The following is a 22,214-nucleotide window of genomic DNA, read 5'->3' on the forward strand; positions in this document are numbered from 1 at the left end:
CAACATTTATTTTCCTTTTTTAAAAAAATTACAGCCATTAAGTGAGTGTGAAGTATCTCATTATGGTTTTGATTTGCATTTCCCTTAATGACTGATGATAATGAACATCTTTTCATGTTGCTTGTTGACCATTTGTATATCTTCAGAGAAATGTCTATTCAAGTCTTTTACCTCATTTCTTAAAATCAGGTGTTTTTTTTTTAAATGGATTCATCTTTTGTTGTTCTGTTGTAAGTATTCTTTATATATTCTGGATACTAAACCATTATCAGATATATGATTTGCAAATATTTTCTCCCATTCTATTGGTTGTCTTTTCAACCTTTCTTGATAATCCTGTGATGTACAGAAGTTTTTAAATTTGATGAAGTCCAGTTTGTCTAAATTTTATTTTGTTCCTTATGCTTTTGGTATCATATCTAAGTATCAATTACCAAATCCAAGGTAAAGAATATTTATCCCTCTGTTTTCTTCTGAGAATTTTATAATTTTTAGCTCTTACATTTAGGTCGTTGATCCATTTTGAGATAATTTTTGTACATCATGTGAGGAAAGGGTAGAACTTCATTTTTTTTTTTTTTGGCTGTGTTGGGTCTTTGTTTCTGTGCGCGGGCTTTCTCTACTTGTGGCAAGCGGGGACCACTCTTCATCACGGTGCGCGGGCCTCTCACTGTCGCGGCCTCTGTTGCTGCGGAGCACAGGCTCCAGACGCGCAGGCTCAGTAGTTGTGGCTCACGGGCCCAGTTGCTCCGTGGCATGTGGGATCTTCCCAGACCAGGGCTCGAACCTGTGTCCCCTGCATCGGCAGGCAGACTCTCAACCACTGCGCCACCAGGGAAGCCCGAGAACTTCATTTTTTAAATGTGGATATCCAGTTGCTCTGGCACAATTTGTTGAAAAGATTATTCTTTCCTATTGTCTTGGCACCTTTGTCAGAAATCACTTAACCATAAAAGAATAAGAGGGTTTATTTCTGGACTTTCAATTCTATCCCATTGATCTATATGTCTATCCTTATGGCAGTATTACACTGTTTTGATTACTGCACCTTTGAAGTAAGTTTTGAAATAGACAAGTGTGAGTTTTCCAACTTTGTTTTTCAAGATTGTTTTGTCTATGTGGAGTCCACTGAGATTCCATATGAATTTTAGGATGGGCTTTTCTATTTCTGCAAAAAATTCTATTAGAATTTTTTTCCAGTTTCCGTGATATTTTTAAATTTATTTTTTTATTGGGGTATAGTTGCTTTACAATGTTGTGTTAGTTTGTTGGAATTTGATAGAGATTGTATTGAATCTGTAATTCCCTCTGTGTAGTATTGCTACCTTAACAATATATGTCTTTCCATTTATTTATGTCTTATTTTAATAAAGTTATTTATTTTATTTATTTATTTTTGTCTACGTTTGGTCTTCATTGCTGTGTGTGGGCTTTCTCTAGTTGTGGTGAGCGGGGACTACTCTTCGTTGCAGTGCATGGGCTTCTCATTGCAGTGGCTTCTCTTGTTGCGGAGCATGGGCTCTAGACGAGCGGGCTTCAGTAGTTGTGGCACGTAGGCTCAGTAGTTGTGGCTTGCAGGATCTAGAGCACAGGCTCAGTAGTTTTGGCACATGGGCTTAGTTGCTCCGTGGCATGTGGGATCTTCCCGGACCAGGGCTCGAACCCATGTCCCCTGCACTGGCAGGCGGATTCTTAACCACTGCACCACCGGGGAAGCCCTATTTATGTCTTTTTATGGAGGAAATTTATTCCTTAATATTTAAGGAATAATTAAGGAAATTTATTCCTTAATTTTTTTTTTAAGAAGATGTTGGCGGTAGGAGTTTCGTAATTTATTTATTATTATTATTATTTTTTTGCTGTGTTGGGTCTTCTTTTCTGTGCAAGGGCTTTCTCCAGTTGTGGCGAGCGGGGGCCACTCTTCATCGCAGTGTGTGGGCCTCTCACTATCGTGGCCTCTCCTGTTGCGGAGCACAGGCTCCAGACGTGCAGTCTCAGTAGTTGTGGCTCACGGGCCTAGTCACTCCGCGGCATATGGGATCCTCCCAGACCAGGGCTCGAACCTGTGTCCCCTTCATTAGCAGGCAGATTCTCAACCACTGTGCCACCAGGGAACCCCAGTTCCTTAATATTTTATTCTTTTTGATTCTGTTGTAAATGGAAATGCTTTCTTAATTTTCTTTTTTTAAATTTTCAGTGTTAGTGTATACAAATACAACTGATTTTGGTGTGTTCCTCATATGTCCTGCAACTTTGCTCAATTTATTAGTTCAAATATTTCTTTCTGTGGAAAAAAAAATTGTGTCATCTGTGAATAGAGATTGTTTTACTTCTTCCTTTCCAATTCGGATGCCTTTTCTTTCTTTTTCCTGCCTAATTTCCCTAGCTAGAACTTCTAGTACAGTGTTGAAAAGAAGTGGTGAGTGCAGACATCCTTGATCCTGATCTTAAAGTAAACTTTCAGTCTTTCATTAAGGAGAATGTTAGCTGTGGGGTTTTCATAGATGTCCTTTATCAGGTTTAAAGTTGTCTTCTATTCCTAGTTTTCTGAATGTTTTTCTCATGAAAAGGTGTTCTATTTTGTCAGATGCTTTTTCTACATCATTTGGATTCTGGGATCATGTGGATTTTTTCTTCATTCTATTAATGCATTGTATTACACTTTGATTATATTACATTTTAATACATTAATGGAATGTATTACATTACCTTACATTAATGGAATTAATGGAATAATTCCATTCCATTACATTACATTAATGGAATAATGTAATTATTACATTACATTACACCCTTACATTAATGGAATAAATCCCACATGGTCATAGTATATAATCCTTTTAATATGCTGTTGGATTACGTTTTATAGTACTTTATTTAGGATGTTTGCCAAACATCTATATTCATAAAGGATATTGGTTTGTAATATTCTTTTCCTGTGTCATCTTAATTTGTCTTTGGTATCAGGGTAATACTGGCCCCGTAAAATAAGTTTAGGAAGCCTTCTCTTCCATTTTCTGGAAGAGTTTGTGAAGGATTTATTATTTAGAATTATTTAATTCTTCTTTAAACATTTGAAAGAATTCTTTGATGAAGCCATCGGGTTCTGAGCTTTTTCTTGTTGGAAGCTTTTTTCTAATTACTGATTCAGTCTTTTTACTTGTTATTTGTCTATTCCAGATTTTCTGTTTCTTCTTGAATCAGTTTTGATAGTTTTTGTGTTTCTAAGAACTTGTCTGTTTCCTCTAGGTTACCTCATTTGTTGGCATATAATTGTTCATAGCATTCCCCTTACAATCTTTTTTATTTCTGTGAGATCAATAATAATGTTCCCACTTCATTAGTGATTTTAGTAATTTGAGTTTTATCTTTTTTTCTCTTGGTCAGTCTAGCTAAAAGTTGGCCAATGCTGTTGATATTTTCAAAGAACCAATTTGGGTTTTGTTGATCCTTTCAGTGTTTTTCTGTTCTCTATTTAATTTATCTCCACTGGAATCTGTATTACTCCTTCCTCCTCTTTTTTGGGAGGTTAGTTTGCTTTTCTTATACATTTTCCTCTGAGCATTCCTGTTGCTATATCCCATAAGTTTTGGTATGCTGTGTTTTCATTTTCATTCATATCAAAGTATTTTCTAATTTCTATTGTGATTTTTTTCCTTGACTCATTGGTTGTTTAAGAATGTGTCTAATTTCCACATATTTGTAAATTTGTCAGTTTATTTCTATATTGATTTCTACTTTTCTTCCATTATGGTTGGAGAAGAAACATTGTATGACTTCAGTATTTTAGTGAGACTTATTTTGTGGCCTGACATTTGGTCTATCCTGTAGAATGTTCCATGTTCACTTGAGAACATGGAACAATCTACCTGATAGGTAGATTGTTTTCTATATGGTTACTAGGTCTAATTGGTTTATACTCTTGTTCAAATCTTCTGTTTTACTTGTTGATCTTCTTACTGGCTATTCTAGCCATTATTGAAAGTGTTGAGAGCATTGAAGTCTGCCAGTTTTATTGTTAAAAAAGTTTTTTCTCTCTTTAATACTGTTGGGTTTTGTTTTATATATTTTGGGACTCTGGATAAGTGTTTATAACTGTTTTGTCTTCTGATGAATTGACCTTTTTGTCATTATCTGAGGTCTTTGTCTCTTTGAACAGTTTTTGCCTTACAGTCCATTTTGTCTAATATTATTATAGCTATTCCAGCTTTCATTCTTTTTTTATTTATTACATTTTTATTGGCGTATAATTACTTTACAATAGTGTGTTACTTTCTGCTTTATAACAAAGTGAATCAGTTATACATATGTTCCCATATCTCTTCCCTCTTGCATCTCCCTCCCTCCCACCCTCCCTATCCCACCCCTCCAGGCGGTCACAAAGCACCGAGCTGATCTCCCTGTGCTATGTGGCTGCTTCCCACTAGCTATCTGCCTTACGTTTGGTAGTGTATATATATCCATGCCTCTCTCTCGCTTTGTCACAGCTTACCGTTCCCCCTCCGCATATCCTCAAGTCCATTCTCTAGTAGGTCAGTGTCTTTATTCCTGTCTTACCCCTAGGTTCTTCATGACATTTTTTTTTCTTAAATTCCATATATAGGGCTTCCCTGGTGGCGCAGTGTTTGGGAGTCCACCTGCCGATGCAGGGGACACGGGTTCGTGCCCCGCTCCGGGAGGATCCCACATGCTGCGGAGCGGCTGGGCCCATGAGCCATGGCTGCTGGGCCTGCGCGTCCAGAGCCTGTGCTCCACAGCAGAACAGGCCACAGCAGTGAGAGGCCCGTGTACCGCAAAAAAAAAAAAAAAATCCATATATATGTGTTAGCATACAGTATTTGTTTTTCTCTTTCTGACGTACATCACTCTGTATGACACACTCTAGGTCTATCCACCTCATTACAAATAGCTCAATTTCGTTTCTTTTTATGGCTGAGTAATACTCCATTGTATATATGTGCCACATCTTCTTTATCCATTCATCCGATGATGGACACTTAGGTTGTTTCCATCTCCGGGCTATTGTAGATAGAGCTGCAATGAACATTTTGGTACATGACTCTCTTTGAATTATGGTTTTCTCAGGGTATATGCCCGGTAGTGGGATTGCTGGGTCTTATGGTAGTTCTATTTGTAGTTTTTTAAGGAACCTCCATACTGTTCTCCATAGTGGCTGTACCAATTCACATTCCAACTAGCAGTGCAAGAGTGTTCCCTTTTCTCCATACCCTCTCCAGCATTTATTGTTTCTAGATTTTTTGATGATGGCCATTCTGACTGGTGTGAGCTGATATCTCACTGTAGTTTTCATTTGCATTTCTCTAATGTTTGATGATGTTGAGCATTCTTTCATGTGTTTGTTGGCAGTCTGTATATCTTCCTTGGAGAAATGTCTATTTAGTTCTTCTCCTCATTTTTGGATTGGGTTCTTTTTTCTTTTTGTTATTGACCTGCATGAGCTGCTTATAAATTTTGGAGATTAATCCTTTGTCAGTTGCTTCATTTGCACATATTTTCTCCCATTCTCAGGGATGTCTTTTGGTCTTCTTTATGGTTTCCTTTGCTGTGCAAAAGCTTTGAAGTTTCATTAGGTCCCATTTGTTTATTTTTGTTTTTATTTCCATTTCTCTAGGAGGTGGGTCAAAAAGGATCTTGCTGTGATTTATGTCATAGAGTGTTCTGCCTATGTTTTCCTCTAAGAGTTTGAAAGTTTCTGGCCTTACATTTAGGTCTTTAATCCATTTTGAGCTTATTTTTGTGTATGGTGTTAGGGAGTGATCTAATCTCATACTTTTACATGTACCTGTCCAGTTTTCCCAGCACCACTTATTGAAGAGGCTCTCCTTTCTCCACTGTACATTCCTGCCTCCTTTATCAAAGATAAGGTGACCATATGTGCGTGGGTTTAACTCTGGGCTTTCTATCCTGTTCCATTGATCTATCTTTCTGCCAGTTCCATACTGTCTTGATTACTGTAGCTTTGTGGTATAGTCTGAAGTCAGGGAGCCTGATTCCTCCAGCTCCGTTTTTCGTTCTCAAGATTGCTTTGGCTATTCGGGGTCTTTTGTATTTCCATACAAATTGTGAAATTTTTTGTTCTAGTTCTGTGAAAAATACCATTCGTAGTGTGATAGGGATTGCATTGAATCTGTAGATTGCTTTGGGCAGTAGAGTCATTTCACAATGTTGATTATTCCAATCCAAGAACATGGTATATCTCTCCATCTATTTGTATCATCTTTAATTTCTTTCATCAGTGTCTTATAATTTTCTGCATACAGGCCTTTTGTCTCCGTAGGTAGGTTTATTCCTGGATATTTTATTCTTTTTGTTGCAATGGTAAATGGGAGTGTTTTCTTGATTTCACTTTCAGATTTTTCATCATTAGTGTATAGGAATGCAAGAGATTTCTGTGCATTAATTTTGTATCCTGCCACTTTACCAAATTCATTGATTAGCTCTAGTAGTTTTCTGGTAGCATCTTTAGGGTTCTCTATGTATAGGATCATGTCATCTGCAAACAGTGACAGCTTATTTCTTCTTTTCTGATTTGGATTCCTTTTATTTCCTTTTCTTCTCTGATTGCTGTGGCTAAAACTTCCAAAAGTATGTTGAATAAGAGGGGTGAGAGTAGGCAACCTTTTCTTCTTCCTGATCTTAGTGGAAATGCTTTCAGTTTTTCACCATTGAGGATGATGTTGGCTGTGGGCTTGTCATATATGGCCTTTATTATGTTGAGGAAAGTTCCCTCTATGCCTACTTTCTGCAGGGTTTTTATCATAAATGGATGTTGAATTTTGTCAAAAGCTTTCTCTGCATCTATTGAGATGATCATATGGTTTTTCTCCTTTAATTTGTTAATATGGTTTATCACATTGATTGATTTCCGTATATTGAAGAATCCTTGCATTCTTGGAATATACCCCACTTGATCATGGTGTATGATCCTTTTAATGTGCTGTTGGATTCTGTTTGCTAGCATTTTGTTGATGATTTTTGCATCTATGTTCATCAGTGATATTGGCCTGTAGTTTTCTTTCTTTGTAACATCCTTGTCTGGTTTTGGTATCAAGGTGATGGTGGCCTCGTAGAAGGAGTTTGGGAGTGTTCCTCCCTCTGCTATATTCTGGAAGAGTTTGAGAAGGATAGGTGTTAGCTCTTCTCTAAATGTTTGATAGAACTCACCTGTGAAGCTATCTGGTCCTGGGCTTTTGTTTGTTGGAAGATTTTTAATCACAGTTTCAGTTTCAGTGCTTGTGATTGGTCTGTTCATATTTTCTATTTCTTCCTGATTCAGTCTTGGTAGGTTGTTCATTTCTAAGAATTTGTCCATTTCTTCCAGATTGTCCATTTTATTGGCATAGAGTTGCTTGTAGTAATCTCTCATGATCTTTTGTATTTCTGCAGTGCCAGTTGTTACTTCTCCTTTTTCATTTCTAATTCTATTGATTTGAGTCTTCTCCTTCTTTTTCTTGATGAGTCTGGCTAATGGTTTTTCAATTTTGTTTATCTTCTCAAAGAACCAGCTTTTAGTTTTATTGATCTTTGCTATCGTTTCCTTCATTTGTTTTTCATTTATTTCTGATCTGATTTTTGTGATTTCTTTCCTTCTGCTAACTTTGGGGGTATTTTGTTCTTTCTCTAATTGCTTTAGGTGCAAGGTTAGGTTGTTTATTCGAGATGTTTCCTGTTTCTTAAGGTAGGATTGTATTGCTATAAACTTCCCTCTTAGAATTGCTTTTACTGCATCCCATAGGTTTTGGATTGTCGTGTCTCCACTGTCATTTGTTTCTAGGTATTTTTTGATTTCCTCTTTGATTTCTTCAGTGATCACTTCGTTATTAAGTAGAGTATTGTTTAGCCTCCATGAGTTTGTATGTTTTACAGATCTTTTCCTGTAATTGATATCTAGTCTCATAACGTTGTTGTCGGAAAAGATACTGGATACAATTTCAATTTTCTTAAATTTACCAAGGCTTGTTTTGTGACCCAAGATTTGATCTATCCTGGAGAATGTTCCATGAGTACTTGAGAAAAATGTGTATTCTGTTGTTTTTGGATGGAATGTCCTATAAATATCAATTAAGTCCATCTTGTTTAATGTATCATTTAAAGCTTGTGTTTCCTTATTTATTTTCATTTTGGATGATCTGTCTATTGGTGAAAGTGGGGTGTTAAAGTCCCCTACTATGAATGTTACTGTCGATTTCTCCTTTTATGGCTGTTAGTATTTGCCTTATGTATTGAGGTGCTCCTATGTTGGGTGCATAAATATTTACAATTGTTATATCTTCTTGGATCGATCCCTTGATCATTATGTAGTGTCCTTCTTTGTCTCTTGTCATAGTCTTTATTTTAAAGTCTATTTTGTCTGATATGAGAATTGCTACTCCAGCTTTCTTTTGGTTACCATTTGCATAGAATATCTTTTTCCATCCCCTTACTTTCAGTCTATATGTGTCTCTAGGTCTGAAGTGGGTCTCTTGTAGACAGCATATATATGGGTCTTGTTTTTGTATCCATTCAGCCAGTCTGTGTCTTTTGGTATGGTAGGAGCATTTAGTCCATTTATATTTAAGGTAATTATCGATACGTGTGTTCCTATTCCCATTTTCTTAATTGTTTTGGGTTCATTATTGTAGGTCTTTTCCTTCTCTTGTGTTTCTTTGCTAGAGAAGTTCCTTTAGCAGTTGTTGTAAAGCTGGTTTGATGGTGCTGAACTCTCTCAACTTTTGTTTGTAAAGGTTTTAATTTCTCCATCAAATCTGAATGAGATCCTTGCTGGGTAGAGTAATCGTGGTTGTGGGTTTTTCTCCTTCATCACTTTAAATATGTCCTGCCAGTCCCTTCTGGCTTGCAGAGTTTCTGCTGAAAGATCAGCTGTTAACCTTATGGGGATTCCCTTGTGTGTTATTTGTTGTTTTTCCCTTGCTGCTTTTAATATGTTTTCTTTGTATTTAATTTTTGACAGTTTGATTAATATGTGTCTTGGCGTATTTCTCCTTGGATTTATCCTGTACGGGACTCTTTGTGCTTCCTGGACTTGATTAACTATTTCCTTTCCCATATTAAGGAAGTTTGCAACTATAATCTCTTCAAATATTTTCTCAGTCCCTTTCTTTTTCTCTTCTTCTTCTGGAATCCCTGTAATTTGAATGTTGGTGAGTTTAATGTTGTCCCAGAGGTCTCTGAGACTGTCCTGAGTTGTTTTCATTCTTTCTTCCTTATTCTGCTCTGCAGTAGTTATTTTCACTATTTTGTCTTCCAGGTCACTTATCCGTTCTTCTTCCTCAGGTATTCTGCTATTGATCCCATCTAGAGTATTTTTAATTTCATTTATTGGGTTGTTCATTGTTGTTTGTTTCATCTTTAGATCTTCTAGGTCCTTGTTAAATGTTTCTTGCATTTTGTCTATTCTGTTTCCAAGATTTTGGATGATCTTTACTATCATTATTCTGAATTCTTTCAAGGTAGACTGCCTATTTCCTCTTCATTTGTTAGGTCTGGTGGGTTTTTATCTTGCTCCTTCATCTGCTGTGTGTTTTTCTGTCTACTCATTTTGCTTATCTTACTGTGTTTGAGGTCTCCTTTTTGCAGGCTGCAGTTCGTAGTTCCCGTTGTTTTTGGTGTCTGTCCCCAGTGGCTAAGGTTGGTTCAGTGGGTTGTGTAGGCTACCTGATGGAGGGGACTAGTGCCTGTGTTCTCGTGGATGAGGCTGGATCTTGTCTTTCTGGCTCGCAGGTCCACCTCTGGTGGTGTTTTGGGTTGTCTGTGGACTTATTATGATTTTAGGCAGCTTCTCTGCTAATGGATGGGGTTGTGTTCCTGTCTTGCTAGTTGTTTGGCATAGGATGTCCAGCACTGTAGCTTGCTTGTCGTTGAGTGAAGTTGGGTGCTGGTGTTGAGATGGAGATCTCTGGGAGATTTTTGCCATTTGATATTATGTGGAGCTGGGCGGTCTCTTGTGGACCAGTGTCCTGAAGTTGGCTCTCCCACCTCAGAGGCACAGCACTGACTCCTGGCTGCAGCACCAAGAGCTTTTCATCCACACGGCTCAGAATAAAAGCTAGAAAAAGTACAAAGAAAGAATTAGTAGAAGTAGAAAGAAAGGAGGGAGGGAGCAAGGAATGAAAGAGGGAAAGAAGGTAAAAACAGAAAGAAAATAAAGTAACATAAAATATAATAAAGTTATTAAAATAAAAATTATTAAGAAAAAAAATGGACAGATAGAACCCTAGGACAAATGGTGGAAGCAAAGCTGTACAGACAAAATCTCACACAGAAGCACACACATACACACTCAGAAAAAGTGGAAAAGAGGAAAAAATCATGAATCTTGCTCTCAAAGTCCACGTCGTCAATTTGGGATGATTCGTTGTCTAAAGGCGGAAAGGAAGGAAAGAAAGAAAGAAAGAAAGAAAGAAAAATAAAGTAAAATAAAGTTATTAAAATAAAAAAAAAATTAAGAAAAAAAGGACGGGTAGAACCCTAGGACGAATGGTGGAAGCAAAGCTATACAGACAAAATCTCACACAGAAGCATACACATACACACTCACAAAAAGAGGAAAAGGGGAAAAAATCATAAATCTTGCTCTCAACGTCAACCTCCTCAATTTGGGATGATTTGTTGTCTATTCATGTATCCCACAGATGCAGGGTACATCAAGTTGATTGTGGAGCTTTAATCCGCTGCTTCTGAGGCTGCTAGAAGAGATTTCCCTTTCTCTGCTTTGTTCTCACAGCTCCCAGGGGCTCAGCTTTGGATTTGGCCTGCCTCTGCGTGTAGGTCGCCAAAGCGCGTCTGTTTTTCCCTCAGACAGGACGGGGTTAAAGTAGCCGCTGATTCGGGGGCTCTGGCTCACTCAGGCCTGGGGTTGGGAGGGGCACGGAGTGCAGGCGAGCCTGTGGCGGCAGAGGCCAGCATGACTTTGCACCAGCCTGAGGCGCCGTGCATTCTGCCGGGGATGTTGTCCCTGGATCCCGGGACACTGGCAGTGGCGGGCTGCACAGACTTCCCGGAAGGATAGTGGATAGTGACCTGTGCTCTCACACAGGCTTCTTGCTGGGGGCAGCAGCAGCCTTAGTGTCTGATGCCCATCTCTGGGGTCCACGCTTTTGGCCGTGGCTCGCGCCCGTCTCTGGAGCTCCTTTAAGCAGCGCTCTTAATCCCCTCTCCTCACGCACCAGGAAACAAAGAGGGAAGAAAAAGTCTCTTGCCTCTTCGGCAGGTTCAGACTTTCCCCTGGACTCCCTCCCGGCTAGCCGTGGTGCACTAACACCCTGCAGGCTGTGTTCAGGCCGACAGCCCCAGTCCTCTCCCTGCACTCCGACCGAAGCCCAAGCTTCAGCTCCCAGCCCCGTCTTCCCTGGCAGGTGAGCAGACAAGCCTCTCGGGCTGGTGAGTGCCGGTCGGCACTGATCCTCTGTGCGGGAATCTCTCCGCTTTGCCCTCCGCACCCCTGTTGTTGTGCTCTCCTCCTCGGCTCCAAATATTTCTCCCTCCACCATCTGCAGTCTCCGCCGGTGAAGGGGCTTCCTAGTGTGTGGAAACCTTTCCTCTTTCACAGTTCCCTTCCACTGGTGCAGGTCCTGTCCCTATCCTTTTGTCTCTGTTTATTCTTTTTTCTTTTGCCCTACCCAGGTACGTGGGGAGTTTCTTGCCTTTTGGGAGGTCCGAGGTCTTCTGCCAGCGTTCAGTAGGTGTTCTGTAGGAGTTGTTCCACGTGTAGATGTATTTCTGGTGTATCTGTGGGGAGGAAGGTGATCTCCGCGTCTTACTCTTCCACCACCTTCCCCTCGTCCTCTCCAGCTCTCTTTCGATTACTGTTTGTCTGGAATATTTTTTCCAGTTTTTCACCTTCAACCAATATGGGTCTTTGGATCTAAACTATATACTTGGATCATGGGTTTGTTCTGTTTTGTTTTGTTTTTTTGAGGGGGGGTTTAATCTATTCTGCCAGTCTTTGCCTTTTAATTGAGTAGTTTAATCCACTTATATTTAATGTAATTACAGATAAGGTAAGATTTCTTCCAGTTCACTGTTTTTTTTCAGTGTCTTTTGTTGTTGTTCTTGTTTGTCATTTCCTCCATTACTTCCTTCTTTTTTGATTAATAGATATTTTCTAGTGTACCATTTTGTTTTTCCTCTCATTTCTTTTACCAAATATTTTTTCATTATTTCCTTAGAGATTGCTGTGAAGATTACAGTTAACATCTTAATTTGTCACAATCTAGTCTTAATTAATAGCAAGTTAGTTTAAATATTATGCAAAAACTTTTCACTATCTCCCTCACTTATATTGTTATTTTAACAAATTATATATGTATACATTGTGTGCCCATCAACACAGATTTATAATTAGTCTTTTATGTAGTTTTTTTTTAAATTGTATAGGAAAAATACAGATTCATGACCCAAAATATACATTAATAGTTATTTTTATGTTTACCTATGTAGAGTACCAGTGTTGTTTGTTTCTTTATATGAATTCCAAATTACTGTCTAGTGTCCTTTCATTTCAGCCTGAAGGAATCCCTTTAGCATTTCTTGTCAGGCAGGTCTTCTAGCACTGAACTCTCTCAGTTTTCGTTTATCTGAGAATGTATTGATTTCTCCTTCATTCTTGAAGTGTAGTTTTACCAGACAGAAAAATTATCATTGACAGATTATTTTTCTTTCAGCATTTTTGAGTATGTCTTCCCACTGCCAACCAACCCCTTTGCTTTCTGTTGAAAAATCAGCTACAATTCTTATTGAGGATCCCTTGAGTTGCTTTTTTCTTGCTGCTTTCAGGATTCTCTCCTTTCACTTTCAGTAATTTGATTATATATCTAGTTGTAGATCTCTTTGAGTTTATCCATCTTGGGGTTGTTGAGTTTCTTGGATGTGTAGATTCATGTATTTCATCTAATTTGAAAGTTTTCAGGCATTATTTCTTCAAATATTTTCTCTGCCTCTTTCTCTCTTCTACGTGGGATTCCCATTATGCATATCTTGGTACATTTATTGTTTTCCCACATGTTTCTTAAACCCTGTTCATTTTTCTTTATTCTTTATTTATTTCTGCTCCTCAGTTCATTGATTCTTTCTTCTGCTTGCTCAAATCTTGTACTGAACGCTTGTAGTGAATTTTTTATTTTAGTTATACTTTTCAACTTTAGAATTCCTATTTGGTTTCTTTTTATGATTTCTACCTCTTTATTGATTTTCCCTATTAATGATACATCATTATCATGCTTTCTTTAGTGCTTTTCCATGGTTGCTTTTAGCTTTTGAATATATTTCAGTTAGTTAATTTAAAAGCTTTTTCTAGTCAGCACAGTGTCAGGACTTTCTCAAGAACAGTTTCTATTTCTTCTTTTTTTTTTTTTTTTTTCCTATACATGGGTCATACTTTCTTGTTTCTTTGCATACCATATAATTTTTTTGTTGAAAACTGGGCCCTTTGAACATTTCTAGTAGCAACTCTGGAAATCAAATTCTCTCCCGTCCCCAGGGTATGTTATTACTGCTTGTTATAGTTGTTGTTGTTTGTTTGTTGATTAACTTTTCTGAACTGCTTTTTTTTTTTAACATTTTTCTTGGAGTATAATTGCTTTACAATGGTGTGTCATTTTCTGCTTTATAACAAAGTGAATCAATTATACATATACACATGTCCCCATATCTCTTCCCTCTTGCATCTCCCTCCCTCCCAACCTTCCTATCCCACCCCTCTAGGTGGTCACAAAGGACCGAGCTGATCTCCCTGTGCTGTGCATCTGCTTCCCACTAGCTATCTGTTTTACATTTGCTAGTGTATATATGTCCATGCCACTCTCTCACTTTGTCCTAGCTTACCCTTCCCTCTCCCCGTATCCTCAAGTCCATTCTCTAGTAGGTCTGCATCTTTATTCCCGTCTTGCCCCTAGGTTCTTCTGACCATTTTCTTTTTTTTTCTATTCCATATATATGTGTTAGCATACGGTATTGGTTTTTCTCTTTCTGACTTACTTCACTCTGTATGAAAGTCTCTAGGTCCATCCACCTCACTACAAATATCTGAACTACTTTTGTCAAGTCTGTTCTTCTTTGTTGTGTGTGGCCACTGAAGTCTCTGTTCCATTAGCTTCGTAGTCAGCTAGTGATTTGACATAATTTCCTTAAATGCCTGGAAAATATAAATATACAGAAAAGGAAAATCTCCCATTCTTTGCAGATGAGCTCTTTTTGTATATTGGAGCATGCCTTCAATGCTCAGCCAGGCAGTTTACTACTCTGCCTAATCTTCACTTCCTACTTGTGCAAAATCTTTAGTTCAGCAAGAGGTGAAACATTAGGTGAAGTCTTCTAAGGATGTGCATTGCCTTGGGCATAATCATGACCTCCTGGAACTCAGGAATATCTGGGAGCTTTTCAAAGCTCTTATGCCTGAAAGCATCTCATTACATGGCCTTTCCTCCCAGGTTTTTAAGTTAATCTGTTATTCATTCCACCTGTTATCCACTGCCCAGACAGCAGTGGCTAATATGTTTGACTTTAAATATTTGGATAACCTCCCCTCCAGTTAGTTGCCTGAGCCATGGGAGTGTTCCAAGATAGGGAAAATAAAGGAAAGCCCTTTGAGAGTATCCTTCAGTGAGCTACCAGACATGTTGAAACAACCACAACCCTTGAGAATAAGGTTTGTTTCCCTTCAGTATTCAGAACCTTTACCAGACATGTGGGCTGTGTCTTCAAGGCCATCACTGAGCTATATAGTAGGGGATCAATTGGGGGGTTTTGTGGGGGGTTTTGATTAAGCATTCACCTGGCTGCTGTAAACTTGATTAGTTTCTAGATTTCTGATAAAGTTGATTCTGACAGATTTTGTTAGTTTATTCACTTCTTTAGTAGAGGTGTGGACTATTGACATTACCTACTCTACCTTTCTACTGATGTCACTCAGAAAGGATTCCTTTTAAGACACAAAAACCACTTAACTATAAAGGAAAATATTGATAGAGCTAACTAAATTTAAATTAAAATATTCTGTTCATCACAATACATGATAAAGAAGGCAAGCTACATAGTAGGAATAGATATTTACACCATATAAAACTGATTAAAGGACTTGTTATCCAGAATAGATACAGAAATGTAACAATTCAATAAAAAATGAATGACTTAATAAGGGAAAAATAGGGCAAATTGAATAGGGACTTCACAGAAGAGAACATCTAAATAGCTGATAAACATGAAAAGGTATTTACTCTCATTAACAATGATGGGAAAAGAAATTAAAACCACATTAAGGGGACTACCCTGGCAGTCCAGTGGTTAAGACTTCACCTTCCAATGCAGGAGATGTGGGTTTGATCCCTGGTCAGGGAGCTAAGATCCCACGTGCCTCGCATCCAAAATATCAAAACATAAAACAGAAGCAATCTTGTAACAAATTCAATAAAGACTTTTAAAAAACACACACATTAAGACATTTTTAGTAACCCATTTGAAGAAGAATTAATAATACTGACAATACTAGGTAGAGCTAAGTAGTGGAGTAAGAGGAATTGTCACCATTTTCTTTTGATAGACATATAAATTGACTTAACCAATTTGGGAATTTGTAAAAGAAAGTATTCACACCCTACAACCAGCAATTCTGTTTCTGAGTATATATATCCTAGAATTAATGCATGTGGGAATTATGGTACATGAACAAGAATTGTTCATAATATCTCCAAAAAGGAAACATTACAAACACTGTACAACAGAGTTATCCATATTCACTGCATCCTTTTCCTCCAACTTTTTTCTTTACCACCTCTATTGAGGTATCTATCTTCATCAAATAATCGCTTTCTTTTAGGTTACTAATGACCACCTCTATCTTGTTCTTTAATGTCTGTTTCTTTCTCCTTTTTCTGTTTTGCTGTATTCTTTCCATAAGGTCTCTGTCTTTCAGATCTCATCTATTTCTGTAGCTTCCACAATCTTATCTCTGCAGATAATTTCTAAGTCTCTGTCTGTAGCATAACTTTCTTTTTTGAGATGGGTGAAGTTTTATTTCCACACTATATTACATAATGAAATTGGAAATTTATGGTTGCCAGGATTAACTGGATTCTCAATGATGGTTGATATTTCCTTTGCCAATGCCTTAGTTATCCTCCATGCTTCAGTCATCAATGCATTTTTCCAGATTTTTATGACGCTCCTAGAGTTATCTTTCCCACTTTTACTTCCCATTTTTCTCATTAGATAGATCTTCATTCCAAGCACCAAAGAAAAGAATATTAGTGAATGTCTCTCTTTTTTTTCCACCAGTTACCTTGGTTTGTCATCCCCACTTGCTTCCTCAACTCGTTTCTATTCTTTTTACTTTACTTGTATCTTCTTTAATTGCTAGATCTAATGGCATCTTTTCAACTCTCACCTTACTCCTGTTCTCCCCAATAGTTGATATTTTGTAACATCTTTTGTAACATCTTTCTTCTCTTTTCTCTTCCCTTATGTTCACTCTGTCTTAATTTTCCTCTTTTGTCTCTGTTTCTTAAAGATAGGAAGACCAAATAATTTATCTTCCAAACTGAAACACTTCTGAAAGTGAGAAGATGTGTTATTTAATAAAGTCAGGATAATAGATATAAACCCAGATTATTCAAGGAAAACAAGATTGTATCATCATACCATTTACAGGGCTTTTTTTCCCCTAATTCCTTTTCTTCTGTTAACCCCTTATGGATATCACCTAGAATTTTGAACCGTCATCTTTTGTTCTTTTACATGCCCTCCTTGGGTGACCTGAAATATTTGCATGACTGAAACTACCACCTTCAGTGATAATTCCCAAAGTATATATCCAATCCCTAACTTTTCCCTGAGCTCCAGTCTCATATTTCCAATAGTTAATTCTGTATTTCCAGGCTAGTAACCCAAAAGTATGTACCTCACAATTTAAAGTTACCTTCTTCCTCAAATATCCTACTCTTTTGTTTATTGGGGGGATGAAGATTGTGTGTGTGTGTGTGTGTGTAAGTCTGGAAATATATATCATACATGTATACTACTTTGTGCAGATGCTTCATTAGGTACTGGATGTACAGTAGTAGCAAAAACACAGTTCCATCATCATGACAATGCATTCTGGTGTGGGAGATAGACATTGATCAAACTAGCATACATATAACTGTAGTATAAGTATGGGTAATTTCTGTGAAAGAGAGAAACGTGGTATTATGTGAAATATAATAGAGGCATTTGACCTTTTTCTTTCCAATACATGGCCTTTTATATTAGATATAAGTGACAACATATAGCTCTTCTAAATTAGACTGCTTCCATTTCTTTAAAATATTTATTGCAATTCACTATTCAAATATAATAGCAAATGGAGCTATTTTTCTTCTCAGAATTCCCATTGCTTTTCATCCTAGTTATGGGGTTATTGTTCATAAATCACATAAATTGTTAAGCCCTGAAATGGTGGCAGTACCTTTGGTATTGAGGATGTAGGTATGGAAACTAAATAAAAGAGCATTTATGAAAATAATATGTCCTTTGTGAGAAAGAGATGGTGTGTTAGATAGAGAGCACCTTTCTAGTCACAAAATCTGGCTGCTGTTTTCTTCTTTTCACATAGTAAGTAATATTTGTTGATTGAATGATAATTGCTTGAAAGTAGTCAAGTTGTCATTTTGAGATTAGAAGACCTACACTCACTAGTACTAGCCCAGAACATGAACTAAATTATGCATAGCCCCAAATAATAAATTTTATAATCAACGTAAATATTAATATTTTTTTAATAATCCACATTATTTGTCCTTACATTTATATGTTTTTACAGTAGTAATATTCAGTTACATCAGTCTTTACCCTATTGATAGGTATAATAACTAGCAATCGCCAACATTTATTAAGTATTAACTACTTGTAAGTGTTACATAATTTATAGACATTATCTTATTTAACCCTCAGCAATAATCTGGTGAGGTAAATGCTATCATTATCTACATTTTTTAGGTAAAGGAAATGGCAAGTTAAAAAAATATATCCATCAGTATCCCAGCAAAGTCACAGCATACTTAAATGGATAATTGAAAAGAGTTTAATAAAGGACTATGATATTTACAAAAGCTTGGGCAGATTTTAGGGAAAGCAACAAAACATGATGCAGCACCCTGGGACTAGTAATAGTGGGGATCATTAATACTCCTAGTCCTAATGGGGCAAGGGAGGGAGCTGCTATTGGAATCCAGAAAAGAGCCGAAGGCAAGGGTCATCTGATAGGGGCTGTGATCTTAGCCAACCTACGGTGACCTGGTAGAGAAGGAGCCAGGGGAATAAATGTCAGACCTTACTCTCCTACAACTCTTCAGTTTCCTGACAGTGGCTCCTATTAGCTGAGCCCAGCTAGAAACCAGAGAGCACAAAATAGCTTATTGATTCTATCTATACAGGTTAGCTTCAAGCAGAGAGAGTGAAGAAGGGTGGAGAATGAATCTGAAAGGGAAATGGAAAATATCTAGGAATTAAATAACTATTAAGTGGCAGAGCCAGTATATGAATGCCAAACACTTTACTTCTCACTACAATTCTGTACTGCCTCATAAAAAAAGCTTTGATGAAATATTATTTGGCCAAGGAAAATATTTTAAATCTGAAGGTTTCTACCCTATCCCAAATTGTTGGATGCATTCATACGTAACAGTGAGTGAGACCAAATATCTGAGAGCTCAGCAGCAAAGAATGCCCCCCTCAAAAAATGTTTGATGTGGGTATTGATTTTACATGTTGTTGGTATTTTCAGCATATTAAACCATACTTGTTCCTCTTGTCCAGATTCCAGACTCCATCATTTCTCGTGGCGTTCAGGTGCTCCCACGAGACACAGCCTCCCTCAGCACTACTCCTTCAGAATCTCCTCGTGCTCAGGCTACATCTCGCCTATCTACAGCTTCCTGCCCAACACCAAAAGTAAGTACAGTTCCTTGGCACCTTACCTGCTCTGCTATGTGAATCTGGGAAAACTAACCAACCAATATTTCCCTCCGCTTGTCAAGATTGGATTGCATGCAAGATAACACGATGAAAAATTAATGGGCTATAACATAGTTACCACCTAATGTTTCACAGATTGTCGTATTAGGCCAACAATAGAGCAATAGAAATTTCATTCAAAATGCCTACCACCTCACAGCGATAGGTATTACTTTGTGTAGCTCCTGTTTCTTTGTTGTAGACTTATTACTTTTTAACATACTTATTAGTATAGAAGTGAAGTTATTTATGCAGGGGATGAATGTGTTTCTGGCCAATAAACAGTAAGATTAACAAAATAAAATAATATCACCAAAGGGATTTTTTTTAACTTGTCCAGGCAGGGGTAGCTCCCTGCTCTAGTATCATTCCAAATTTTTTCAAACATATTCAACTTGGAATGTTGCTGCCTAATATTTGGAAACAAATCTAAATTGATTAGAAAGAAAGTTTTAATGCCAACCTTTGGGGGAGGGAGGAAGTGTCTTAGTATTTATTTTTTATAATTTTTCCCAAGTACTGAATCATGTAAGGGGGTGGGGGAAGGATTAGACATTTATTTGCTACCTGACATCTTCATGTATGTGAAAAATTGAGTAGCAAACCTAATTATGACTGTGATGCTTTTTCCTGGAATATCTCTTTCCTGGCAAAGTTAGTCATTTGTGCTTTCAAGTTTTCTATGGGATAGATCCACTATTGGCATCAAAAGCTTAACAGTAACATTCCTTCTTATTTAATAAGATATGACGTTAGATATCAGGCTATACAGTAAATTTATTTCAGGGCTCTCTAGGTAATTTTTCAAACTGTGGCTTTTTCACTGTCATCAGATTTAAGGACTTATATAGCTATCTTCCTCAATTCCAGCTTTTCTATGAGTTTTATGAATATTATCATTGAATTTAACTAGAAGTAATCTCAAGCAATTCTTGATATGTGTAGTGCAGTTGTTTTTACATTCCATGGTACAACCTTTTCAGCAAAGTCTTCAGAGTGTTAACTGTTGTATATCATTGTTTTTAGACTTGTGTCAAAAATAGCTGATATTAATTTTATAGTTTAAAAAAATTGACGTCCTAAATCTTCAATAAAGAAAAACTATAAAAACATTCTAGATATAAAATGTATGTTATACATTTATACATGGGGTGCCAGTCAGCTACATCTTCAACTGAATGAAAACATGGAGTTCTCAAGACATAATTTGGGTAGAAGAATCTCACCCATATCTTATAAATTTTTAAAACAAAATAATTTATTTGACTTCATTAAATTCCAACAGTATAAGTTGTACTCATTTATAAAGTCTGGGAATAATTAAAGCTAGATGTTAAGTCCAGTATAAAATTTACTCATTCACCAAATATTAAGACCTTAATGATGGGAATACAGAATTATCTAAGACACAGTATTTTTTTCTTAGTGATATACTGTGTACATAAATATTTTAAGCTAAGTTTAATTATACATAGTAGTTCTTGAGCCTTTTTAAAACTCTGCAATTACATCTTAATTGCAAAGAGAATATTAAATACAGTTTTAAAAATCACTCCAAATTTCTACATTAAGTTAATTTGCTTATTGCAAAATTTTAGGGGAGGAAGTGGCTTGTCTTGATATTTTTTCCATAGTTAACACTTAGCTGTTCACATTGACAGTAAATTCAAATAAAACAATATTTGAATATCTTTTTTTTCAGGAATTTTTTTCTGTATTTTTGTCTAGGAATAAGATTCTGTTTCTTTTAAATAATTTTTACCAACACCAGAATGTAATCTCAAAGATAAAATTATTGCTTTGTTGTAATTTTAAAATTAAACTTTTACAGTTAAATCAGAATAGTAATATAATAGAAAAATTAGTTTGTATATTTTAAAAAGAAGTGAAGATAATCAAATTAATCCTCCTATTAAAAGTCTCAAATTATAAGACTGCTTAATTGAATGTAAACTAGATGCTTTTATATGTACTTTTATATCAGTGACATATAATCTCTGCCCTCATGGAGTTTACAGTTTAGTCAATGGTATATTGAAGTAAATAGGTATTTTTAAAATAAATTTATTTAAAATAACTGTTTAAATTATAATAAATATACTTTTACAGTAACTTAATAATGATACATTGAAATTCACGCTAAGGAGAAGTAAAAAAGTGTAGTGATAGAAAATAAAAGGAGGGAAACCTCACTTAGATGAGATGATCAGAGAAGCCCGCTCTAAGGAGTAACATTTCACCAGGGACATGAAAGATGAGTAAAATAAAACAAAAGCTTTTTTGCCAGGTGGAGGTTTTGAGAATTATATTCAGCAGAAATGACCACCTTACAGGTAGTATTCACCAATCAAGAACTCTCAGACTAAAACTTCATTAGTACATAAATAACCTAATTCAGTGACTTCAAAATTCAACTTCAGATATCAATTCTTTTTTATTTTAAATAATGACTTTTTTTTTTTTTTGCCTTTGCCTGCTGAGTCAAATTTCAAGGATGTAGGTTTTAGGACATTAATCTGTTCTAGATGAATTCTTTATTTTAATTTTATAGCATAAAAATTTAGGGCAGAGAAGAAATCAAAAAGAAAGTCAGGTTTCTAATTTGAGATATGGGTAAATGATGTTATTAACTATACTAAGGAATAAAAGAGAAAAAGCAAAGGAGAGTGGTTAATACATTTTGGTTTTGAATGTTTTCAATCTAATATATGTATGAGACATCCCAGGAATGATATCTTAGCACAAGATTAGAACACAAGTTGAGTTTGACATTGTTATTGTTACTGCATCTTAGATGGGATATTTATAATTTAGTACATATTACTGTTTGCCAAACCCCATAGAAATACCCCTTCCATGTTTCAGATTAGGCATGCAGTCTGTCATGTGTAGAAATATATGTGCGAATATGTTTTCTTTACATCGGAAATACAATACAGTCTTAAAAGATGAGCACTAGAAAGAGCACTTGACTTGATAATAGACGACCTGGATTCAAATGCTGACTTCTCTACTTAATTACTACACTGCAATAAGCAACTTGCTCAACTTCTCTGAGCTTTTTGTCTGTGATGAAGCTGGTAATCCTTGCCTCCCCAACAGGGTTATTAATCTATTAAATAAGTCTTTGCCTGGTTCTGGGAAAGCAGTGGTGAGCAAATAACATTGTTCTTGGCTTTACAAACAGATAAAACAGGCAACTATAAATT

General features: G+C 36.6%; 1 protein-coding gene across 15 annotated transcripts in view; it reads left to right on the forward strand.

Moving 5' to 3' along the window:
* GPHN (gephyrin) overlaps window positions 1-22,214 on the forward strand; it is a 623,627-nt gene that overhangs the window by 364,961 nt on the left and 236,452 nt on the right. For all 15 annotated transcript variants that reach the window (XM_060294925.1, XM_030855270.2, XM_060294927.1 and 12 more), the window contains one exon: window positions 18,808-18,942. In XM_060294925.1, coding sequence (XP_060150908.1) covers window positions 18,808-18,942 — 135 coding nt within the window. The remainder of the gene's footprint in view (window positions 1-18,807; window positions 18,943-22,214) is intronic.

This window comes from Globicephala melas, chromosome 2 (genome assembly GCF_963455315.2).
Source record: "Globicephala melas chromosome 2, mGloMel1.2, whole genome shotgun sequence".
NCBI lineage: Eukaryota > Metazoa > Chordata > Mammalia > Artiodactyla > Delphinidae > Globicephala > Globicephala melas.